This window comes from Aptenodytes patagonicus, chromosome Z, assembly GCF_965638725.1.
Source record: "Aptenodytes patagonicus chromosome Z, bAptPat1.pri.cur, whole genome shotgun sequence".
Classification (NCBI taxonomy): domain Eukaryota; kingdom Metazoa; phylum Chordata; class Aves; order Sphenisciformes; family Spheniscidae; genus Aptenodytes; species Aptenodytes patagonicus.
Window position 1 is genome coordinate 57,552,236 of NC_134982.1, and position 22,075 is coordinate 57,574,310.

At 41.0% G+C, this 22,075-nt stretch overlaps 2 protein-coding genes across 7 annotated transcripts in view; one reads left to right on the top strand and one right to left on the bottom strand.

Moving 5' to 3' along the window:
• IDUA (alpha-L-iduronidase) overlaps window positions 1-22,075 on the top strand; it is a 51,450-nt gene that overhangs the window by 18,336 nt on the left and 11,039 nt on the right. For 3 of the 4 annotated variants that reach the window (XM_076362744.1, XM_076362747.1, XM_076362745.1), the window contains 8 exons: window positions 14,846-14,928; window positions 15,546-15,653; window positions 16,308-16,403; window positions 16,962-17,164; window positions 17,592-17,771; window positions 19,383-19,599; window positions 20,193-20,408; window positions 21,029-21,150. In XM_076362744.1, the coding sequence (XP_076218859.1) occupies window positions 14,846-14,928; window positions 15,546-15,653; window positions 16,308-16,403; window positions 16,962-17,164; window positions 17,592-17,771; window positions 19,383-19,599; window positions 20,193-20,408; window positions 21,029-21,150 (1,225 nt within the window). Of the gene's footprint in view, window positions 1-7,925; window positions 8,120-14,845; window positions 14,929-15,545; window positions 15,654-16,307; window positions 16,404-16,961; window positions 17,165-17,591; window positions 17,772-19,382; window positions 19,600-20,192; window positions 20,409-21,028; window positions 21,151-22,075 lie in introns of those variants that run through there. The other variant, XM_076362746.1, reaches the window with a different exon arrangement.
• The window catches only part of SLC26A1 (solute carrier family 26 member 1), a 38,008-nt gene that overhangs the window by 11,642 nt on the left and 4,291 nt on the right, over window positions 1-22,075 (bottom strand). For 2 of the 3 annotated variants that reach the window (XM_076362739.1, XM_076362738.1), the window contains exon 1: window positions 2,252-3,282. Coding sequence is in view for 1 of the 3 variants with exons in the window: in XM_076362743.1 (XP_076218858.1) it covers window positions 4,917-4,999 (83 nt within the window). In the remaining 2 variants the exon portion in view is untranslated. Of the gene's footprint in view, window positions 1-2,251; window positions 3,283-4,916; window positions 5,000-22,075 lie in introns of those variants that run through there. The other variant, XM_076362743.1, reaches the window with a different exon arrangement.

Sequence of the window (22,075 nt, forward strand, 5' to 3'; positions counted from 1 at the left end):
TATATAGGTTGAGCCAAGTGATGCTTGCAGTTTTCTCTCTGTTTGAACTATGAAAAATCAGCTAAAAACTAATGTGGGTAGAGCAGGTTTTGTATTTATCATCTGACGTTTCATTGTATTTTTATTGCATAAATCACAGAAAAACATGAGAGACATCAGTTTAGCTAAGCATTTGATTTAAAACACTTGTAGGTGTTGAGTTAAACTGTTCATGTTACTCATCTTTCATATCAGCAACCTTTTCTGCCTGCCAGAAACCTCTCTTGGTCTCTAATGGCTATGACTACATTACTGTTCTGGTTTTGAGCATTAACACAGTTTTGAAAAAAATCCCTGGTTAGCCTCATTTACGGTGCGTAGATTCAATGTACAGAGGCGTGTCATGCTTGCAAACCAGACTTCTTTCAGAGGAAAGTACCCAGAAGCTCTGCCCCACTGCACTCTGACCCTTTATGGTGGCATCAAAACCCGAGCCAGCAATTGGTTCTTTGGACAAATTTGAGCAGATGTGGTGAGGACATTTAGTCTGTGGGACCTGACTAGTCTGAAATAAAATCCTTTAAATGCATATAATATAATACAATACTGCTTCAGTACCTACTGCTTTGATTTATTAATCTGCTTTTGTTGTGCATAATTACTTAGAAATGTCGACATAACCTATGAGTTTTAGAAAGGATCAAGTGACAAAACAGAACAAGTGAAATGAATGTTTCTCTCTGTCTTGCATAAGCTATTGTATTTTCAGCTTTAGAGCAGCAGGACCTAGATGTGCTTGGAAGCAGACTTAAGCAAAGTGCCAGCAACCAAAACCATTTATTTAAACACTGACCTAGCAAGCTTTCAGGCTATATGCAAAGAACATCACAGTGCTTTTTAGGAAAATCATGTGAAACTTGATGGGCTCAGTTTTTTACTATATCTGGGCAAAATATTGTGGCTTCAAAGCATTTTTCTGCTGAGTTTCAACGTTATGCTAATCCAAAAGTGAAAGAGGAAAAAATACTACAGTTTATTGGTCTCTAAGAGTCAGGAAAGCCAGAACATTAGTCTAAGTTCTCTACAAATTAACACTGCTATACTAAGGAGTTATTCTGAGAGTCAAGCAATGTTTTAGATTTGTGTATGTCTAATTAAAACCTCCAATTCACAACTTCTACTTCCAGCTATAAATTGATCTAGGATTTCCAAGGCAGGTTAGGTTGTTTTTCAAATGCCTGCGTTCACCGGCAGCTGTGATTCAATTCATATTTTCCCAAGGATTCTCAGTCCAGTGTCCCAGAGAGTAAGGTGACAGCCACTGACATGTAACAATCCCAGAGGTAATGAGCAGACTGCAATAGAACTCACACAGTCAGCCAGCAGCTGTTGTTGAGGCTGGCCCATCAGATCATCCTTGGGAATGATCAGAACTTGGAAATAAATAATCAAGTAGTTTCACTGGTTCTCCAGGGTCTGGTTTTGTTCAGGGGTTCCAGAACGTGCTGGTCAAAATATTGGCATGCACTCGAAGGCAAGACAGCGTTATTCTTCTGGAGAGTCCTAGGGCCTGACCACTAAAAAGACATTTTCTGTGGGGTCAAAGAACATTCCTAAAGATCAGACTTCTTGCTTCTGGAAAGGTAGCTGGTCCAAAGTGAAAGTCTGTTTTTTAAAAAAATCTTTCAAGACAGCTTTCCAAGACCTTAGTCATCAGTCACAAAGCTAAACACTAAGCTCTGTTTTCTGCCCTGTGATTTTGCTGCACTTTATTTAGTCACATTAAGCTGTTGCAGAGAGAAACGAATTGATATCCCATTCTCATGTTTTTTCCTGTTGTCTTCCCTGGTATCCTGGGTTTACTAAACACAATAAGGACAATATTTTGGAAACACTCTTTCATATTTAATCACTAGGAAAATGCTCAGTTTTAATAATAATATAATACTTTGAGAACCAGATAAGCTTCATATAGGCCACTTTTCTTAAGTACAAATAAGAACTAGCCAAATGGCTGGTCTTGAACTCTTAGACCAGGGTTTGCAGGAAAGATTACTTCCATACCAATAGCAGCTGACTGCATGTTTTACAAACCTTTGCCCAGTATCTACCTTATAAGCAATATTTATGACGAACAGAGTAATGACAAAACTTAAAAAGCAACACCGGTGTGCAAAATAACTGAAAAGAGGCAGTTTTGCATCTTTGAAAACAGGCAAGGAACAAATAAAACCTGAGTTCAGAAGTGTGGGAGGGGAGGCAAATCTCTTACCTGGGTAGCTTTTTGACAGGAATGTTCAGCTCTGTTTTTGCACGTTGGAATGAATGAAAGTCTTCAGTCAGGCATTGCTCTATTTGCATAAAGGATAATTATTAGCTAAATATTCCTCAAGGGAAGAATGGGTAGTTATGGAGTCTTGAGCTTGCTGCGTGATAGTATGTTGTCACTTGTACCGCTCTGAAAACTTGGATATATATACAGCACTCGCTGAGGATTCGAGTTTAAATAATGCATACGATTATTAATTAACTAATGCTGATCCAAAAATTATGCTGAGTTCAGAGTAGCACATCTCTGACCTTTGAAGCTGGTTCTCATCTGGGATTTGATCTGGTTTATGCATCCTCATATAGCATTAGCTTTTGATTTTACATATTCAAGGTGTAAGAACAGAACTGCGGTCTTGCCTGAGATTTGTGCATTTTGCAGGCTGGAGTAAGTACTATTCTGCTCAGCGCATAGGATGGGACTGCCGGAGGTCAGAGTTCCATTCCTACACATCAGTACATTCAGATCACAAGATCTCTGTTGCTTCTGTGTAAATCGAAGACTGTAAAATGTAGGCAGATCAGCAGGACAAAGACTGACTTTCTGTTCATTCTCTGTGAGGTATATAAATGACCACGTCCCCTCGCTGTTACCTTAGCTCTTTGGATAGGTTCAGACCTATCCAAATGACAAATAATCATCCATCTCCTCCTCTCAACAAAGGTGATAGGTAATGTTTAATGGTTACTAAGCAGTGTAGATTAACAGATTGGGCACAAGGCCAGGACTCATAGGAACTGTATTCAGTTGGCCTACAAGCTAAGGGATGAGGAGATGTGTATGTTTCTCAGCCAAGGAAGAACGTGAACATGCATGCTATAAGAATCTGAGATGGGAGGTGCGAGGCCTGAAAAAGCCTGTGTTGCTGGATAGACAAAGATGGTTCCTCCTTCCCTGCCACCAGGAGTGCTTGCAGGGGGGTGCAGTGCGCAAGCATGTCTACAGAGGGCCAGGTTCCAACATCGTCTTTTATCCCAGTGCAAAAAGTTGTTTGCTGCTCTTTAAAAAGAAAACATGAAAATTATGGAAATGAAAAGTCAAAACACCAACATGAGGGTGGAACAGAAAAGGAAGCACATCTCACCTCTGTGATGCTAAACTAGTCATGGATTCTTAAAACTGCTGCCTGTTACCAAGGACTCAAACTTGGTGACAGTAGTTGTGATACTCTAATCCCAAAAGCTAAAGAAGGTCATTTAAGTCTTAGAAAAATCCTCTTTCTTGCCCCTTTCCTGTAGAAAGTCTTGTCAAGCATTCCTGTCCCTTTGCCGTTCCCAAGGTAGCTCTCAAAATGAAAGGGAAGCAGTAGTGCACTTAATCTGCATAATGAATTTTGCACACTGGTGGCAAAGATAGTGTGTCTCTTTGGTCTTGTGCACCACAGAATAGAAAATGACTTTATTGCTTCTGTTAATTTCTTTTCAGGCCTGTGGTATTTCTTTCTTGAAGATAAAATGACTTAAACTCAGTCTCTCAAATTTGTCCTTTCATCCATAGCATGAAGCCATTCATCAAGGCTTCAGTCCAACAATAATTTCTGAGTGGGCAGCTCCTGGCATCCTGGTTGAGTTCCACTGACACTACCAAAGCAGGACTAAGTTCTAAAAGGACTGCCTTTCCATGTCAAATGCTCAAGTGTGTATTTAAGAAACAATGGTAATTGGCCAAAATAACCAAAAGACATGCTACAATGAAACACTTATCTCTAAGAATAGAAACTACATTAAAAAAAAAAAAGACCATTGACCAGTAATTGAGAGTTTACAGATGATTTTCCTTTGTGTGACTTACTATTTATCCTTATGAACAGATGCCTAATATTAACTGGATCAAGAACTGCAAAAGTTTAAAAATCTACCTGAGGGTATTTATGAAATAAATGCTGTAAAGAGATAAAATATATCTGGCTTTGTTGACACATTTACTCAAGGATTTCAGAAGATTTCAGAACAATTCACAGCATTACTACGTACAATTCATACCTGGTAATCTAATTATATACTTAAAAAAATAATGCTAAATTAGTCATACAGGGAAGGTTAAAAGTATTTGTTTACTGTGCTACAATCAATAACATCAAACCTTCAGAAGTACATAGTGCAAATGTAATAGCCTTTTTCTTCCTTCTGTGCAAGTGTTTGAAGTTCATAAATTCAGTGAATTATAAAAAACACTTAAGCCTAATGTCTGCATTATTTAAAATGCCCTCAAGCCTCAATTAGTCTACAATTAACCTTTATACCATAGTGACCAGGTGATGTGCCTAAAAAGCACACATTTTGTTGCTATTTAATAGGAAAGATGGGAGCACTAAAAATAAGCATCCACTCTTTTAAAAGCCCCTATGTGCTACGCCTAACATTCCTTCTCTAGCTGTGGCAAGTGTCTGGTGCAGCTGAAAATGATGTGTGTATAGGAGGGGAGAGACATGTTATTGATTAGCTTTTTTAAAGAAAATAATCTTCTGTAGTCCCTGCTGCAGGAGAAACTCTGAGATCTGCAAAGCTCAGTGCAGATGTATATATTCAAAACTGAGTAAGACCGTCCTTTACTATGCATCTCTCCTTCTGTTTCCCACTACAAACAGAACCAATTGATGAGCACTTACCAAAGGCACAAAGTAGCTGCAGTAGTTCCACAACAGATTTCTTATCAGCACACAGTAGCACAGTTCTTCAGGAGCACAGCTTTCTACAAAAGTAGATTAGAAATTCTGTCGTGATATAGTTTGGGTCTGTCCAATGGTAGTACTCCAGTGGTGTTTACAGTGAGATAACATAAATAAATAGTAGCACTGGAAAAAATCTTTGTCCTGTAGAGTGTAATCACAGGTAGAAGATAAGCTTAAAATCATTACATTACAGGGGCTGGTAATCTCTGCCTCCTAACTCATTCCTGCTATTCTGTTTTAATAGAGCCAGTTGCACTACGTGGAGACCAAATAGAAATGCAGTCCTGACTTAGCTTTAACAGTTTCAGGAGTTTTGTATACTTACTTCAATTAGACAAAAAAATACTCTAAGGTGTTAAATGGGATTAGGATAGGCAGTATGTGGAACTGTCCTTATGCACAGCGTTGAGCTGTCCATGGTCATTGATGGAGTTGTGTCCTTTGAAAAAGGATTTTTATTAAAAAACATCATGGAGGGGACTTAGCTAATAAATCTTATGTCTAGGAAGACTTCACATACCTTCAGCTGCCACTGAGTGTAAAATGTCTGAGCTTGTCTGCCTCATAAACAAAACTGCCTGTTGTTTCACCCCTAAACAGCCAGAACTGTGGAACCAAAGCCTGCTTATTGATTGGTTTAGGATGAACATTACTCTGATATTTGTAAATCTTAGAGGCAAATTTACTGCAGCAAGGATAGTCTCTCAGGAATACTGAAGCTTCTTCACCCATTCCTTGCATTCGTGTGTAATCTTAATTGGATATTCAAAACTTATTTCTGTGTGCAAAGAAAACAGAGGATTTCTTACTGCATTGTGAGGTAAATGTTCATGTTTCATAAACGCAGAATATAATGCACTTTTATACTGAAAAAGGAGGTATTTTTCATATTAGTGGAAGTTGTTTGGGATGGGGGAAGAAAGAATAAAAAAGGGTTATACATGAAGACCATGGAGTGGAAGAGCTATCACCGCCATATTTAATAATACATCACTAGCCTAAATTGTAATGCCAAAACCAGGTTCAGAATAGAATTATTAGCTCTCAGTTTGGAGAGATGTGTAGGTTTGCATCTCATTGAAAACTGTCTATAAATGCAGTTAGTTAGTTTTACCTCCTTAATTGTAAAAGGTTTTGCTATATTTTACATTCACGAGCCAAGAGCAGACACTGGGATGCCATTTGAAGAGCTGCTCTTTCCAGATTGGGTTATAGTGCTTATTTGTCAGTTCTGAAGTATTCAGAAACCACTCATCACAAAAATTCTGTAAGACTAAGAGCAAGACATATTCATTGTGCCTTTTCACTATCATAAGTTATTAAACATCAGTAAATTAGGAAACAAACTCAGAATCATTTAATGAAGACCTCTTCTATTTTTTGTTTTGTAAATAAGTGATATATTCAAGTTAGACATACAGTTGCCTGTGGGGAGGAAAGGATTGATATAGAAGGACACACCTGAAAGTACATCTGCCATGCAAATAGATCCAGGAGCAGCTGGACTTCATCAGACACCATGTGCTACCTGTACCTTAGACGTTAGAGAAGTACCTCAGCTGAGAAATCTAGCTACAAATCTTCACACCTTCAGTATTTAGCTCCATGTTTTTCTTTTCTTAGACTGTTTGTTAGTTGTCCCATTACATGCTCCTCAATACAGATCTCACCAAGTGGAAACAAGTTTTGAGAACCATAAGATGGAAAAAATTAAACACCTGATAAAAGTAGCACACTGTGCATTAATGCAAAATTTCAGGTCCAGTTACAGCATGTGAATGGAACCTATGAGCAACCTGAGTGCTTTCAAGATGTACAGAGCAGACTAAGTAGAGCATTGTTGAATTTGGTTCTTGTTGCACATTTGGCAGTAGGGAGGGCAATCATTCCAACTCCTTGGTGTGATATTACACAACAGTAAATAAGCTATGTCCTGTGCTATAGTTGGATTCACATACTTTTGGACTATCTTTCCACATACAGCTAACAGGCAAAAGAATAGAAAGAGCATAAACAGAAAATAAAGATGTGAAAATGAAGGAGTGACAGTAATGTTACTGTGAAATGAAACCAGTAAGTCAAATATGTACCATGGAGACTCGTTACTGAAGGTGCAGTATTAGGCTGGGTGCTTGAATTAGAATGCTGGATGCATACAGAGAGCAGTTCTGCTGCTGCTTGGAAAGAAAAGCTCAGTGACAGCTTTCCCAGGCAGTGCCAAAAGGAGTTACATGCTTGAAGCAAGCTAGTTTTAGCACTTGGTCATCATTCCTTTTCCTTGTGCATCTGAAAAGTCACCCTTTAAATCTTCATTATGGATTTAGTCTCCCTATCCCCTCTTTCCAAAACTTTTGCTTATAGGTGACACTATTTGGAGTTCCATCATCAAGGACAGCATAAAACTGCAATGAACATTTTACTTGTAGCTCTGTGTTATGCAGGAGGAAATCACTTCCACACATCAAACTCAATCAGAAAGAAAGGTGTCCTCTAGCAGCCCAGCTCACATATAGTGACTGAGCCTACCTTTCAGTCACTGACTGAGCGTTTAAATTTGTAGTGAAGAATCAGTCAAAAAGCATTTCCTGCTACTGGATTCGCCTCATGATTATTTGATTACTTCCCTTCATAAATGAATGTAGACACAACAGATCTCAACAAGGGATCACAACAAGATCTCACAACAGTCTAAATTATCCATGCCTAGATGATCTGATTGGATATGTTCGCATGTCTGGAGAGGCCAGATATTAAAATACCTTATGCCTTTGCCTAAATTGCTATGCTTTCATTGCCTGTTTCCCTTTTACATCTTGCATTTGTTTTAAAAGGGGGGAAGTGGCGGGGGGGAGGGGAGGGGCGGGGAAGAGACACAACAGTCTAACAATATTTTCCTAGCAAGCTAACTCACCTCGGCACAGGAAGCTGTTGATGCTTTGTCTGCCTCTCTCTCTCTTCCCCCCACACACAGCACGCTCATTGCTGAAAGAAGGACTGAGACTGTGCTCACAAAAGCAGGCTGAGTAAGAAATGGAAAATCATAGGCCGTGATTAGCATCAGCTTGAAAGCATTCATTGTTTGCTTGCACTTGTGAGTTTTAGCCAGATCACAACAAGGATTTTGTGAGTTGCTTTGCAAGGTAAAGGTCAAATAACACTGATTTCAAAGAGGAAATAAGCTAATTAAGGTGCTGTATAAATCAAAGTCAATTCTATTTTTATGTGTTTAAAAAAAAAAAAAGATTCAGCTGAATGCACAGCCTCCTGGCTGGCTTGTCGAAGAGGCAGTGATTTCCAATAAATAACAGATGTTGTATTTTGCATTTTTGAAGCCAGTTTGTTCCTAAACCACAAAGATTCATACCCGTCCTTCTTTTTGCGCATGTATCATGCTGGTTGGTTGTGTGGATGGATTAACTGTGACAAGCTGTGACATCAGCAAGGGCTGGATGCTGCCTGGCTGAGTGGTTTTGTAATGCATCCTCCCATTATTGCTGGGCTGACTCATTCACGCTATAGGGTGAGTGAATTATGTGTAGTATGGGCCCAGCATGGACTGAAGTCTTCAGCACTGTGTCTCTGTGCAGAAGCTGTGCCATAATTGTAAAGCAAGCAGATTTTCAGTCCTCGCTTACACAAATGATGTAGCTGAGAAGCAAATGCAGAGAAGTATTAATGCTAATAAATAAACCTGGAAGTGATGAAATATGCCAGTTCTTTAGCATGGGTGCAGTAGTCTTTGGCCTTGCAACTTTGCAAAAGCCTCTGAATGAGGTTTTTGGTCTGCAAAGCATGTATGAAAAGCACAGGCTGTGTTTTGCCTGGGGACTTCTGGGAAGAAAGAATCAGTGTTCATGAACATGCAGAAGGTCAAGTGATCATGGTTATTTTGGGATATGGGGATTTCATGGAAGGGAGCCGATTTACCATACCTGTAATGATCATAGGAAGCGAGAATGAGTGGAGCAAGAACATGGTAGAAGCGGCTCTGGTGTGAATGAGTAGTATATTGTCAGCTTCCACTGAATTTAGAAGGGGGAAGTGTTGTTTATTAATAACCCAGGAGTCTGCTGATTTCATAGTTACTCATTAATGATCTTGTGCTTAAACATGAAGTACCAATCTAGTAGGGGTTTTTTGGTTGACATTGAGGAAACCTGGAGCAATAACTGCTGAGAAGGCAGCCTCTGGAAAGGTGAATGCTAATGAGGGCTATTCTGCCATTCATATACTCTGAGGTATCGTTTCCATAGTGCTCACGGTCCCTTAGGACCTACTTTTAAGGTCCAGAGGTTTTTAAAGTACTCAGCAGAACAAGAGGCTTATGTAGACAATTGGTGGTTTTGGAGCAAACAAAGTCTTTGTAACAGCCTGAACTTTAAACTGGCTTCATTTCATTCCTCATAGCTGCAAAAGTAAGTAAAAAACAAGGAGGCACGATCCTTTTGTGTTGTAAGAGGGACTTGGAGGGCAACAAGTTGTGCTCTTGGAAAAGATAAACTTGCTGACATTTCCTACCCAGAGCTTTTGACCTTCATTTTGAAGATGCTGTGCTCACAGCTTTTGTGCTTCACTGTCACTTCATCAGCCTGCTCTCCTGGCTAAAGAAATAAGACAGTTACTTCTGAAGACAGTTACTTCTGGAGGATCTGGTAGCAGCAAGAGTTTGAACTGGAATAGTTTATCTGTGTTTGTTCCTACATCTTTCCAGTGAACATCTTGGCTTTGGACATTGAGCTCCTCTCCAGGTTAGATGGGCACTTGTGTCTGTTCTGGAGTTTTATGATCCTTAAAATGACATCACGGACTCTAGAAAGGCGGTAAGCAATTCCTTGGGACACTGTATCTAAGGAAGCTCCTGGTAGTAGTCACCTACTGCAACCACTGTTTACTCTTGATTTACTCTTGAGAGGAGGAATTTAATTATCATGCATATTTACACTCATCAGAACAACAGTGACTGTGTTACCATTGGTCCACATCCTGGAACCTTGGCCAAGGGAGTGTATGTTGCAGGAGCTGGCTTACAAGGCCGAACAAAGATGGTCTGACACACAGCTAAGCATCTCTATCAAATGAATAGTGGTATGTAATATGATCATTATCTCAGCAGACACCATAGCAGGGTAGTATCTTAGACTGCACTTTCACTTCTCTCTAAGACTGTAACACAGAAAATCTCCCATGGAGCAGGGTCTTTTTTAGATGGCTCCCTCATGGAGGGAAGTCTGAGGTTGGCCAATATCCTGCTGAAAAATTTTGTTTACTGTTAAGGCGTCATTTGCAGCTCTCTTCTGCCAACACCTTGTGCCAGTTTTCTGTCCCTATTTCTTGGCTGCATTTGGCACTAGGCGAGCCATCTTTCCCAGCAGAAGCTCTCAGTGAGGATGTAAGCAGGCTCTGCTGCTGTGGGAGTGGTGTTAGCCAGCTGCTATGGCAAATCTACCAGAATAGAGGCTGTTCTCAGACATTGGTGAAAACAAGCCAGATTATGTTAGCTTCTGATGTGCATGGTAACTGTATCCACTAGAAATGCAAAGGGAAGACACACCAGCTGAGTGAGAATGTCAGGATGAAAAAGGCACTACTCCAGTATATAGATATTTCCCAATCATACTGCTCCTAGGCCAGACAAAGCTCTCTTCAGCAGAATAGCTCTTGGTGGTGGTTACCCTACATGTTACCTTTGAGTTCCTAAATGGGCTGTGACCTACTGACAGGGGTCAGCCACAAGGCTTCCTATCCCAGGAAATTTTGTTTAGTACATTACAATAAAGTTTGATAAAGTTAGCTTGACGTGTTATCAAATATTCAATACTTGACTGAAGATTACCTGGAATGGAAACACTCCCTGCCTGTGTTTTTCTTCCTCTCTTCTCTGTAGATAAGATACTTGGTCCAATGTCTGTGTGTGCACTTGCTTTCCAGGGCGTGCAACTATATTCTTGGACAGGATCAACCCAGGGCAGAAGAGAAGCAGCAGATGCTGGGCACAGGAGGGAAGCTGTAGCTGTAGGCTAAGGAGCAGTATCCACAGCTGTGCTAACTGGAGCAGATCTGGCTGCGATGCAGGGTGCTGACAGCCAAAGCTAGCTTACCCCTGCACTCCCAAGAGATTAAATTCATGAATAGGAGGAGACTGAAAGTGGCATGGATGAGAAGCACAACATGATTATCTTACAGTACTTTGGCAAGCTATCCAGTAGCTGCCTATGCACCTGAAAAGATTTTCCCTCCAGTAAAGGGAGTCAGTGGAAAGCTGTTAACATGGGCCTGTAACCTTTGACTCAGCAAAGGATGGCCCACAAAGCAAGTCTTTCCAAGGAACAGAGCAACAATGTTTTGTGACTTTTTTGCTCTTCATGTTCACAGCATGGTTGTTCTCAAGAGGCAGCACATACAAACAGGTCTGGAACTGAGACCATGACAGAGGCTGGAAAGACACCTCACCAGCAGGCAGCAGTCTCTGGAGTATAGCAGCCTCAGGCCTGGGGCTTATAAGGGCATTGGTGCCAGGATGCCAGTAAACACACTTTAGTGTACTTGTTTGTTATGACTGAAGATGAGGAAGGCCTTATCTGGCAAGTCTCCCAGAAAAAGCCCAGTTGAGAAACATTTGAAAGCCAGGCACAGACAGGACAGTGATTGCCGCTCCACATCAGAAATACCCAACAGCAAATGATGAATAATCTCAGTCTGGCAAGCACTCAAATGAAATGACAAGGACATAGCCTTCTGCGTGTTCATAAATGAAGCCAGTGGTGTCTAGAAACCATGACTTAAGGGCAGAGAGATCAGAAGAGGAGCAGGCAAAAAAAGGTAGAAAACTGTAAAAGTCTGTGAGCTTGCTACCAAGGTCCCAATCACAGGTATGCGATGCTGCACCAGCAGGTCCTAGGTCAGATGTGCAAAGCTGTTTTGAACAACTTTGACAATGTCAAGTGAATTTATCCTGGGTCAGGGATTTACCTTGTCACATGCCTGTAACAGTTTTGATCTGGTCTTCAGTGTCCTAGAATTATATTTATAGCACTCCTGGTAACAGCCTGACAGTTGAGCCAATCTTCACCATGCAGAATGTTTGTAAATAATACCAGCTTGTGAGATTCCTGCTGTGCCTCACGCGTGGCAGTCAGCATGGCTTCCAGACACTGCATGGCATGCAACCATGCAACCCAAACTCTAGTGATCCTGTATACATTATAAAAAAAAGCATCCATTTCACATCAGAAAAGTAGTATGGGTAAGGATAAGATCAAGATCTGAGAAAGCGGCAATCCTATCGGTCAAGTAATTGTTTTATTAATAGGAGCATACTGCCTAATCCATTTGCAAGCCAGAAAAGATTCTCATAAAGTCACAGATCAGCCAAAGGATGTAAGAAGTGCCTCTACACCTATTACACACGTAACACAGGATCTCATGTACTGTCACTTCAGTCAAGGCTAGCAATGGCATTCTGTTTTATTTAATTGATACAGGCGGAAAAATGTAGATGTGCTGGGATCTTAAGTGTACATGCATCAGATAGAAGGCTTTATTTACCCGTATGTTTTCACATAGTGCTGTGTAGACCTTAGACTAGAGTTGGGAAGACACTAGTTCCTTTGCTATTATCTAAATGGCATTATTATGTTTTTACAAGACAGTAGAGTTAATCATTCTTATGCTCACTGACTAAGTGTGCATGTAAGCAAATATTTCAATGGAACACAGGGTACAACTGGAAATAGTTAATGGATCTGAGGGAGCAGAGCTACCTTTTGCAACAAAATATTTGTCTTTGAACTTTGGAATATGACTGTCAGACTTTTTTTTAACCTCTGTCTAAGCAAAAAAACCCCCCTAGTTCCAAATGGCCATTCTTTAGTTCAACAGTAACTTTGAAAATGCTCTTATGTATACTAAAGTAAATAAATATCTTTCTGCTATTTGCTTCTTTCACAGCTGCACCATTTGACTCTGGCAGGAACTGCAAGCCCATCAGTGGCTGCAGACATGACAACTTCTGTCGTGGTGGTAGGACACACTTTAAAAGAGAAAAGCCAGCTTCAGGTCTTTGGTAAAAGAGTGTGACCATGCCGGGGCTAAGATTGTGTGCTTGGTTATATCACAGGTGGAGCTGGTACAGTGGATATGGCTTACGTTACATTTGTTTTGCCTGTCCTGTTTTCCTCTTCTAGATCATAGTCAGAGGTGCTGATGGCACTTTGTCCTCTTCAGGTTGTACAGTTTCCTTCTTTATTCACTAGGCAATTCTGTCAGCCTTTCTTCTCTGAGAACTTCAGGATTGCTATTACAGGTTCTTCACTGAAACCTTCCCTTGGCAAGAAAGCACAGAGGAAGAGCCTCAATCTAAGAGGCTCGGAAACACATGGGAAGGCACAGAAAGAAACAAGTTGTGAATCTCAGCACAGAGCCCAGCATTGATTTAAGAGATCTGCTGATTGCCCCATTCTCACTTTTTATCCTCTGTGCCCAGCATGCCTTGCTAGCACTGATCAGTTACAGGAGCTGTAAGTGATTGTCTCTCCCCCTTCCATCATACCCAGGACATTGCATCTGTAGTTCCCTCATACAGCTTTCCACCCAAGCAGAGGCAAGGTGCCTATGAAAGAGTAGGAAAGACAGCAGAGGCAGAGCTCAGGCTGCACTGTACCAGAGAAATTAGGTGTGGTGCTCTGGCAAGGCTGGAGAAATGAGCTTTGAGAGCGCTAGCAAGACCCTGATCAGCCCTCCTATATGACCAGGGATAGACTTATCTCAAGGGTGCTTACAAAGCCTTTTGCTCAGGGCATACTGAGGTCGGAATTTGGGCACCAGGCCAAGGCTGTGGCTTGGGCCAAATGGCAGTTAGTCACACTGCCAGAATATTGTTGACAGAAGTTCATTTTTAATTCCTATTTGGCACTTCATACTGGCAAAACTTCTCCCGCCCTGTCAGATTTCAGTTAAATCAGGCCACAAATTCAGAAGTTATGTGAAATCATACACCAACCCAGATATTACATTATATTTGTTTTCACTGGATACCAGGGAACAAATGCGTTTCAGGAATTTAAAGCATATCTTCAAATGTATTATAGATAAATTGCAAATGCCAGTTTTCATCCCCTGGGTAAAAGAACTCCAGTGTTGCCATGCAGGTGCACGCCCAAATTTTACTACCTGTGCTCCTGCAAGATTCACTGACACAGAGGGATGCATCATGGGCTACTCCTAAGTCTTTGAACACATGTATTCGAAGCTGGGTAAAAGGATTGCAGCCTGAGATCCTGGGAGTGCAGGAGAAATAGTAAGCAAATGCTAACAATGAAGTAAAAATTACAGACATTGTGTGCATAAATTCAGTATTCTTTGAAAGATACAAAGTTATTTCTCAGCTGGATCTAAATCCATAGGAAGTGCTACTAAGAAAGCTATATTATATATTGCAAATTAAGAGAACATTAAGAAAGACTGCATATGAGACAAGGTGGAAACCAGCTGGCCTAGCAGTAGGTAATCAAATGGAAACTGAAAAAACAGCTTAGCCAAAAAAAGTCTAGGTAAATTCACTTCAGCAAAGAGTTAGAAATCTTAATATCCTTTTAAAACCTCAAAATCCAGCAAGCATGTTCATTATATTGCTTCTATTGCTGCTGCTGGAATAGGAAAAGGGCATGGATTGGACAAGAAACATGACTTGCTTATGGTGAACACCCGTTACTTTAGAGGAAGGAAGTTTGTGTACAATTCCAAGAACCCTAGTTACATGTAAATTTTGAGAGCCAAAAGAAGGCAGGCACCTGACCCATTGTCTGCAACCAACTGCCACCTTTGCTGTAATATTTACATTTGTACTTTTTATGACCTGTATTCTTCAGGGTGATGAATGGGGAACTTCACTACAATTTTACTGCCTTGGATAACCTTATGGATCGCCTGTGGGAAAATAAGCTAATTCCAGGTAAGGGCAGCTCCTTACCTCCACAACTTTCTACACCTGTTTGCCCATGTTGTACAATCATCAGAAAATTCTTTGAGAGCTTTGCGAAAACTGATTCTGATAAAAATTCATTTTTTTCCTACTTGCCTTTCCTTCATGTCCATGTAAATGTAAACAGTGTGAGCAAAACACTGTTAGGGCAATTAAGACAACATAAATGGTTTTACATTGCTTTTCAACAACAGTTTGAGATGTATGAAATGGGAAATGAGATCTCCTGAAGAGGAGAAAGCTTTGTACCCATTAACATGTACCTAAAAGGGCCAGAGCAGCAGATACTCAAGGTATAGCTTCCCTTGAATTTCTGCAAACAACCACTGTTTAAAGTTCCCTCTGAGCCCTGAATTTATGATGGTAAGTATTAGTATTGATTACTATAGTCATTGACAAATAACAAGTGTGAGCAACCTCAAATCTGAAATATTCCTGGTGGGGACATGTAGAAACAGGAAACAAAGCCCATTTAATGATGCTTCTTCATTAACAAGTTTGTTTCAGATAATGCAATAACCCCTTCGTTAATCAAAAGGAGATAGCATTCATAAAAAAAGGAGACCAATCTTTTGTGTCTTTTTTAGGATTTGAATTCATGGGGAATCCATCAGGTTATTTTTTAGATTTTGAAGATAAAGAACAGGTAGTAAGATGGAGAAACTTAATTACACTTCTAGCCAGCAGATACATAGGTAAGTTCCAAAAAAAAAAAGGAAGAAAAAAGCCCTCTTATTTATTCTGTTGTAATCCCTCCTAACTACCTCAAAAAGTTCTGTGTATTGTGATCTATTTCGAGACCCTGGATTTCAGCACACAACAGGAAAAAAACCATGCCAGAACAGACAATGGGATAATAGCCCATTTTTTGCTGATCCATGACCAACATCCTGAATGAGGTATTCTGGGTAGCGCATTTGGCCTGCCTCTGAGAACTGCCTTTTAACTTAGTTATGTTGTTGTGGTTGTAAACCACCAGCTTGCACTAGGACATGATAACCTGAATGCTTCCCACATGCCAGCTTCAAATATCTCTAATGAGACAGAAGCCTCAGCCTGAATTAAGGCTAGGTGAACGCCCTAACCACAAGCTGTAATTCACATCTCCTCCCTCTGACCTTTCATCTTTTTCAAATATTGCTGCATTTCATCAAAAGTGAGAGGTCATTTTGAAACTACCAAAATCACATTTCCCTCATTATTAAAAGTAAGTAATATTTATACCCTGTTGTAGCTCTGCGTGCTGAACCTCACCTGCAGCCCTAATTGATAGGATTGTCTGGATCAGTGACTAATTGATAGGATTGTCTGAATATGCAGCTCACTGGTAAATGAGGCCTCTCCTACAGATAGGTATGGATTGGAGCATGTTGCTAAATGGAATTTTGAAACGTGGAATGAACCAGACCACCATGACTTTGACAATGTGTCTATGACAGTGAAAGGTAAGCATGTTTTGGAGCACTTACTAGTGTAGTAGAGTGAGACAGGTGTGTGGGGTGGGTGGAGGGGTGACAGTGAGAAAGGAGAGATGCTGGCAAAGAAATAACGTGGATAGGAGAGATAAGGAATGCGAAAGGTATACCTAGTCTGTTTTGGTAACTGTTACTGACTACACTTTGTTCCCTGTTTGGACATCAGTATAAGTACAGGGATAGTAGAACAGGGAAAACAGAACAGGAGTTACACTAGGAAGACACAGCTCATTATTTGGATATAAAGTAAGGTTACTGGGGTAAGGGGGTGAAGGGTGGAGTAAGAGGAAAACTGTTCATTGACAGATGCATGCTTTGGAAACCTGTCCTCACAAGACCTTTGGAAGAACCTTGTGAATGCAGCTGAGGTTTTGATGTCTTCTCTTGTTGTCAGTGCATAGAGTAGCCCCAGTTTGTGAGGTCCTGCCAATAAATGCAATAATAGAGTTATAACATCTCCCTGTAGTTTTAGATCGAGATTCTATTTTGAGTTATCATCTTTGACATATGCATCTGCTTGGACTTCAGGGTTTCTCAACTATTACGATGCTTGCTCAGAAGGATTAAGAGCAGCCAGTCCTCTACTAAAATTTGGAGGGCCTGGGGATTCCTTCCACCCCTTACCCAAGTCGCCCATATGCTGGAGTCTTCTGTGTCATTGCTACAATGGAACCAACTTCTTCACAGGGGAGACTGGTGTACGGCTGGACTACATCTCTCTCCATAAGAAGGTTAGTCCAAGATTTCAGTTTAAGGCTATTTTTTTAATCAGTTCAATCCAAGTTACATTTTATTCTGAATTATGAAGTTGATTCCCAAATGAGAGTCCAGCCTATAGCAGGAAGCATGGCTACCTATTCTAACGAAACTTTGAAGATGTTCAGTTGCAAGACTTCAGCTCAAAGCAGACTTGCCTTTGCCCAATTCCCAGGGGGAAACACCTCCTCTACCTCTTCTCCATTTTTATATTATAGGAGGAGCTCATGCAAACAGCACATGCTGTAATGGATTAGGTAAAAATACTAATACTGTCTGGCCCACAGCTCCTCAGGGACTCCAGGAACATGTTTTCAGAATATGTTTATGTCTGTATGTTACGTCTGTGTGTTTACTACTGTTTGCTAACTTTCACTAAGCAGATATGAAATATTGTTGCAGGGAGGTGGGAGTTCTCTCTACATCTTGCAACAAGAAGTAGAAGCAGTTGAACAAATTCAGAAGTTGTTTCCAAATTTTGCTTCTGTTGCCATATACAACGATGAAGCAGATCCAATGGTTGGATGGTCCATTCCACAACTGTGGCGAGCTGATGTGACCTACGCAGCTATGGTTGTAAAGGTAACTCAGTTAATTGACAGTCTTGTCACAGTAGGGTCTCCTGATGCATTAATGCAGTTGCAAAAGTAGACTTACAGTCAATTTTTAAGCAGCTACTCAGAATAATAGATCCAACAAAAGGAGAGCTCCCTGTTGATACAGCTGGGGTTTCCCTGAATAGTCTGGTTTTAGCAGCTTTATTTAGTTTGTATTAGTTTTCTTCATCTTCCCTTTAAAAAAGAACAACTGAGAACTGGCCTTCCGTGTGTTGAAGAATGTGTCAGATATTGTATACAGTCCCCCAGTTAGATCCACCTGATAAGGCTATACACATCCTCTCTCCATGTAATAATACTGCTATCATCTCACTACTGCTAGCTATCACCTCACTTATGTGAGACATTATTTCCTAGCTCCTTCATAAGTTTCTCTCATCAAGAGACATCAAGTATAATTAAGAAGTCCCTTGAGCTCTCAGCATAAGCCCATTCTTTTGTTTTGGATAATGACTGTACACGTGGTCTTATTAATTACTGCTAGTAATTACTGCTGCTGATCAGAAAAGGGGAAGGAGAAGAGAATGCTTAGCATTCCTGCCCCTGCAGGAATTGTAGCCTGGCCCCAGAGCAAGCTCAGCTCTTGCCTCTGCATAACAATAGTTCCCACTGCAGGCCTGTTGCTTTGTGAGCCACTACCTTATACAGCATCCAGAGTCCAAGCGCTCCTGTGCAAAGTTGTAATTCCCAAACCTGGGAGCATGTATGTCGCCTGGAAACAAGATACGTCTTATCAGCTGCTCCTGTGGAGACAAAGGCTCCCAGCTCTTTTAGGCTGCATACAGAAGCAGTCTTCTCCAAAGCAACAAGTCACTGACTGCATTGCAGGGAGTTTGTGAGAGCAAACAACAATGTTTGTAATGACATGGTGATGTGAAGGGAGAAAAAAAGACACATCCAGTGGAAAATTAACACTTGGGTAGATAGGAGCTGGAGCCCTGTGTTCCTTCAGGGACAAAATTATGAGACCTTTTCAGTTGTCAGCCTTCTGAAGTTCTGTTTGATTCTGATACTTAGGCACAATGCGTTAAACAGAGAGCGTGGTAGCTCTAACATTTTGCAGGAAAGCAGCACAGCAACCACTGAAATACCAGGAGAACTAATTCCATGATAGCACCAAGTGGGTAAAATGACTCACTGAGGAACAGAATCCAGGACCAGCTCCGAGACACTCGTGTAAAGGGTACAAAGTAACTCCAGAATTGGAGAACTATTTAGATTTAATTCAGATGGTAAATCCAGATTACTAATCTAATATTCAAGACAGAGGAGCATCATTTGTAGTGCAGTAGCCAAGGAAATATATTCATAATTTATGCAGAGTACTAGTAATAGTTATTTCAGAGACTTTTTACTGGCAAAACTATGTGGATACTTCAAATTTTCCAGTGATTAATGTATCACCTAAAGAACAGTTCGTCCAAGAGTTGTGAGGCACAGTTCAGTTCTTCAAACTTTTCTAAATGGCAGTGGTAGCTCTTTTCAATATGCTCTAAAAATTAAAAAAAAATACAGACATCATGTTTTTATTGAATTTTCTCCAGGGTGAAGTTCCATCTTCTTTATGACTTTGCAGGTAATCATCCAGCATCAAAACCTGCTCATTTCGAAAGCCAACAACACCATCAACTACACACTGCTGAGTAATGACAATGCCTTCTTGAGCTACTACCCCCATTACTTCACACAGCGGACTCTGACAGCACGTTTTCAGATGAACAATACAAAGCCACCTCATGTCCAGATGGTGCGGAAACCAGTACTGACTGTCATGGGCTTGCTGGCACTGCTAGGTATAGTAACCACTGATTAAAGAGTGCATCAATAACCTCTTCTACCTGGAAGCTTCCTGCCCAAGGGAGATTATTCCAGCCATCTCACCATTGATAAAAACAAGATTTCTCCTACCCTCTGTTTACCAGCTGTGTTAAGAAAATGAAACTCCATTTCCTCTGAGAAATTAATAGCTCAGATGTTCCTGACAGTCTGTTATCCATTTGATGTAATTTCCTGCTTTGCTTATACCCTCTGTATGCTGACCACTGCTTTTTTGTTGACTGCTACTTCCCTTTTGTGTCATCACATCAGGCTGCAAATGTCTTTAAGAAATCCCCACAGCTGGAAGACCCATGCAGCATACTAAAGGAAGATCCAAATTCACTGTTACATGCTTAGATATTGCTAGCTGAACTGCTAAGCATAAGAACTGCTGTAGTACGTGCATGCTCTGCTGTTGTAAAATAAGCCTGACTGAATGCTCTACCTGGTAAAATAAGCTAGAACATAGCTCAACCTATAGATTCCCATGTTTTGACCCTTCCTGTATCAGAAACTGATACAGGACTGACTAGCAGTGATGCTTACAGAGTTGTCACATTTTTTAAAGGAGAAAAGCAGATTTTTGCAGAAGTGAGCAGCAGTGAAGGCAAAAGCACTCAAAACAGCACAATTGGTGTCCTGGCATCTGTGCACACCCCAAGTGAGATGCAACTCTCAGACAGTTGGCAAGCTACTCTACTGATGTATTCAAGTGAGGATAACAGGACTTCATCCAACATCAGCACCGTCACGGTGAACACCACCCGCTTCCCCAAACTTAGAGGTAAACAAACATAATGTAGGCAGCTCACATAATTGATCTTTAGGATAGAACATCTGCTGAAACACTTCTGCTGAGTTGCCTTTCGTTGCAAGAGTGAGTTTCATTTGCTAACTTTCTCTCTCATCTTTTGGGCACTCCCAGGTTTTCTGAGATATGATGGTGCTCTTCTAGGAAATGTTCTTTCCTAATGCCTGCACCTTGACCCTGCCTTTAATGGCAGCTGCAAATGCTACCTTTTTGGAAAGCTATTAATCTCAGTGTCCTTGGCTGGATATTGCCAGGCAACAACTCCCTTACTGGGATGACTCCAAGACAGCCAACATGACCACATGATTGCACAGTTGATGCAGTTGTGCAACAAATGTGTGCAGCACCTGTGCAAAAAATAAGAGGGCTTCAATTCTGGTTATGGAAGTAATAGCTTGAAATTTAAACTTGGCAAATATAAATTGTAGAGCCTTGTAAGAGCGCTAGCCTCGTGACTTTCCAGTGGAAGCCAGGCTCCAAAGTGCTGAAATCACTTTTGAGAAGGCAGACTTAAACACCTTCTGCTAAATTTATTCTTGTTAATCTTTAAATCCAAGTAAAGAGTTTACTCTCTTTCGTTTGTGTTCCTAAAGAGCTGGTGTATGTGACATATTACCTGGATAACAACCAAACCAATCCCTACCTGAAGTGGAAAAAGCTAGGAAGCCCTGACTTTCCTTCCCCAGAACAGTTCCAGCAAATAAGGGATGCTGAGGTATGACCGTGTGTTTGCTTGAAGTGTTGTATGGGTAAAGTGCTTGTGAATTGGTTAACTACAGCTAAAGAGACAAGAAACCAGCTCAGGTAGTCAAAATTTCCTTAGCCCACAGTCATGCGCATCTCATAGACATATGATAATGCACTTGCAGTCACGCAGAGAAATGTAGCTGATGATACACAACTGATACCTTTGCATTTATGTTATACAAGAGACTAAATGTAGATGACCAACTTCTTTGCTACTAGCCTACCCTTAACTAAGGAGGCAGAGTTGCTCCAGAGCAAGTTCCACCTTCTCTCTGAAACATCAGTGAGCTTTGAGACCCTTTCTGTTCTATTTCCCCAAATAAGTCACATGGCCCTGTGTATATTACAGAAGGGCCAAATTGCTGCATTAGAGAGTTGAAATGAACCCCCCTCAATATCAGAAAACAAACAGCTCCCTGAGGTGGAAACTACGCAGTGCAAGTTCAGAAGACACTTGGCATCTCTCAGGGGCTCACAGGGAGGCCTGCAGTTTCCCCTCATCCTTGCCAATTCTGAATGCACTCCAGAGGGGACTGAGGAGTAAGTCTTCTCTGAGGGCTCCTCTCCTCCCTAATACGAAAAGCCATGCGTGGATTACTTACTGTATGTGAGAATATGTGAGCAGCCTGTCACTTTAGCTCCCTCTCCCATAGTTTCCCTATGCATTCAGACCCACGGGTTAAAATAAAGGAGGCCACCTTTGTCCCCTTTGGGGCCCATAGACAGTAACTGCCTTCTGACTTTGGTGCACAGTACTATGTCTTCTCTTCCCAGTCACCATAACCCGCTATTGCTAAGGCCTGTGTGATATGGTAGGAGCCATCAGATCTTCCTTCAACAGGGCAGCAGCAAGGTTTTAGACACTCTTGGTCATCTGGTGAAACCTCATCCTC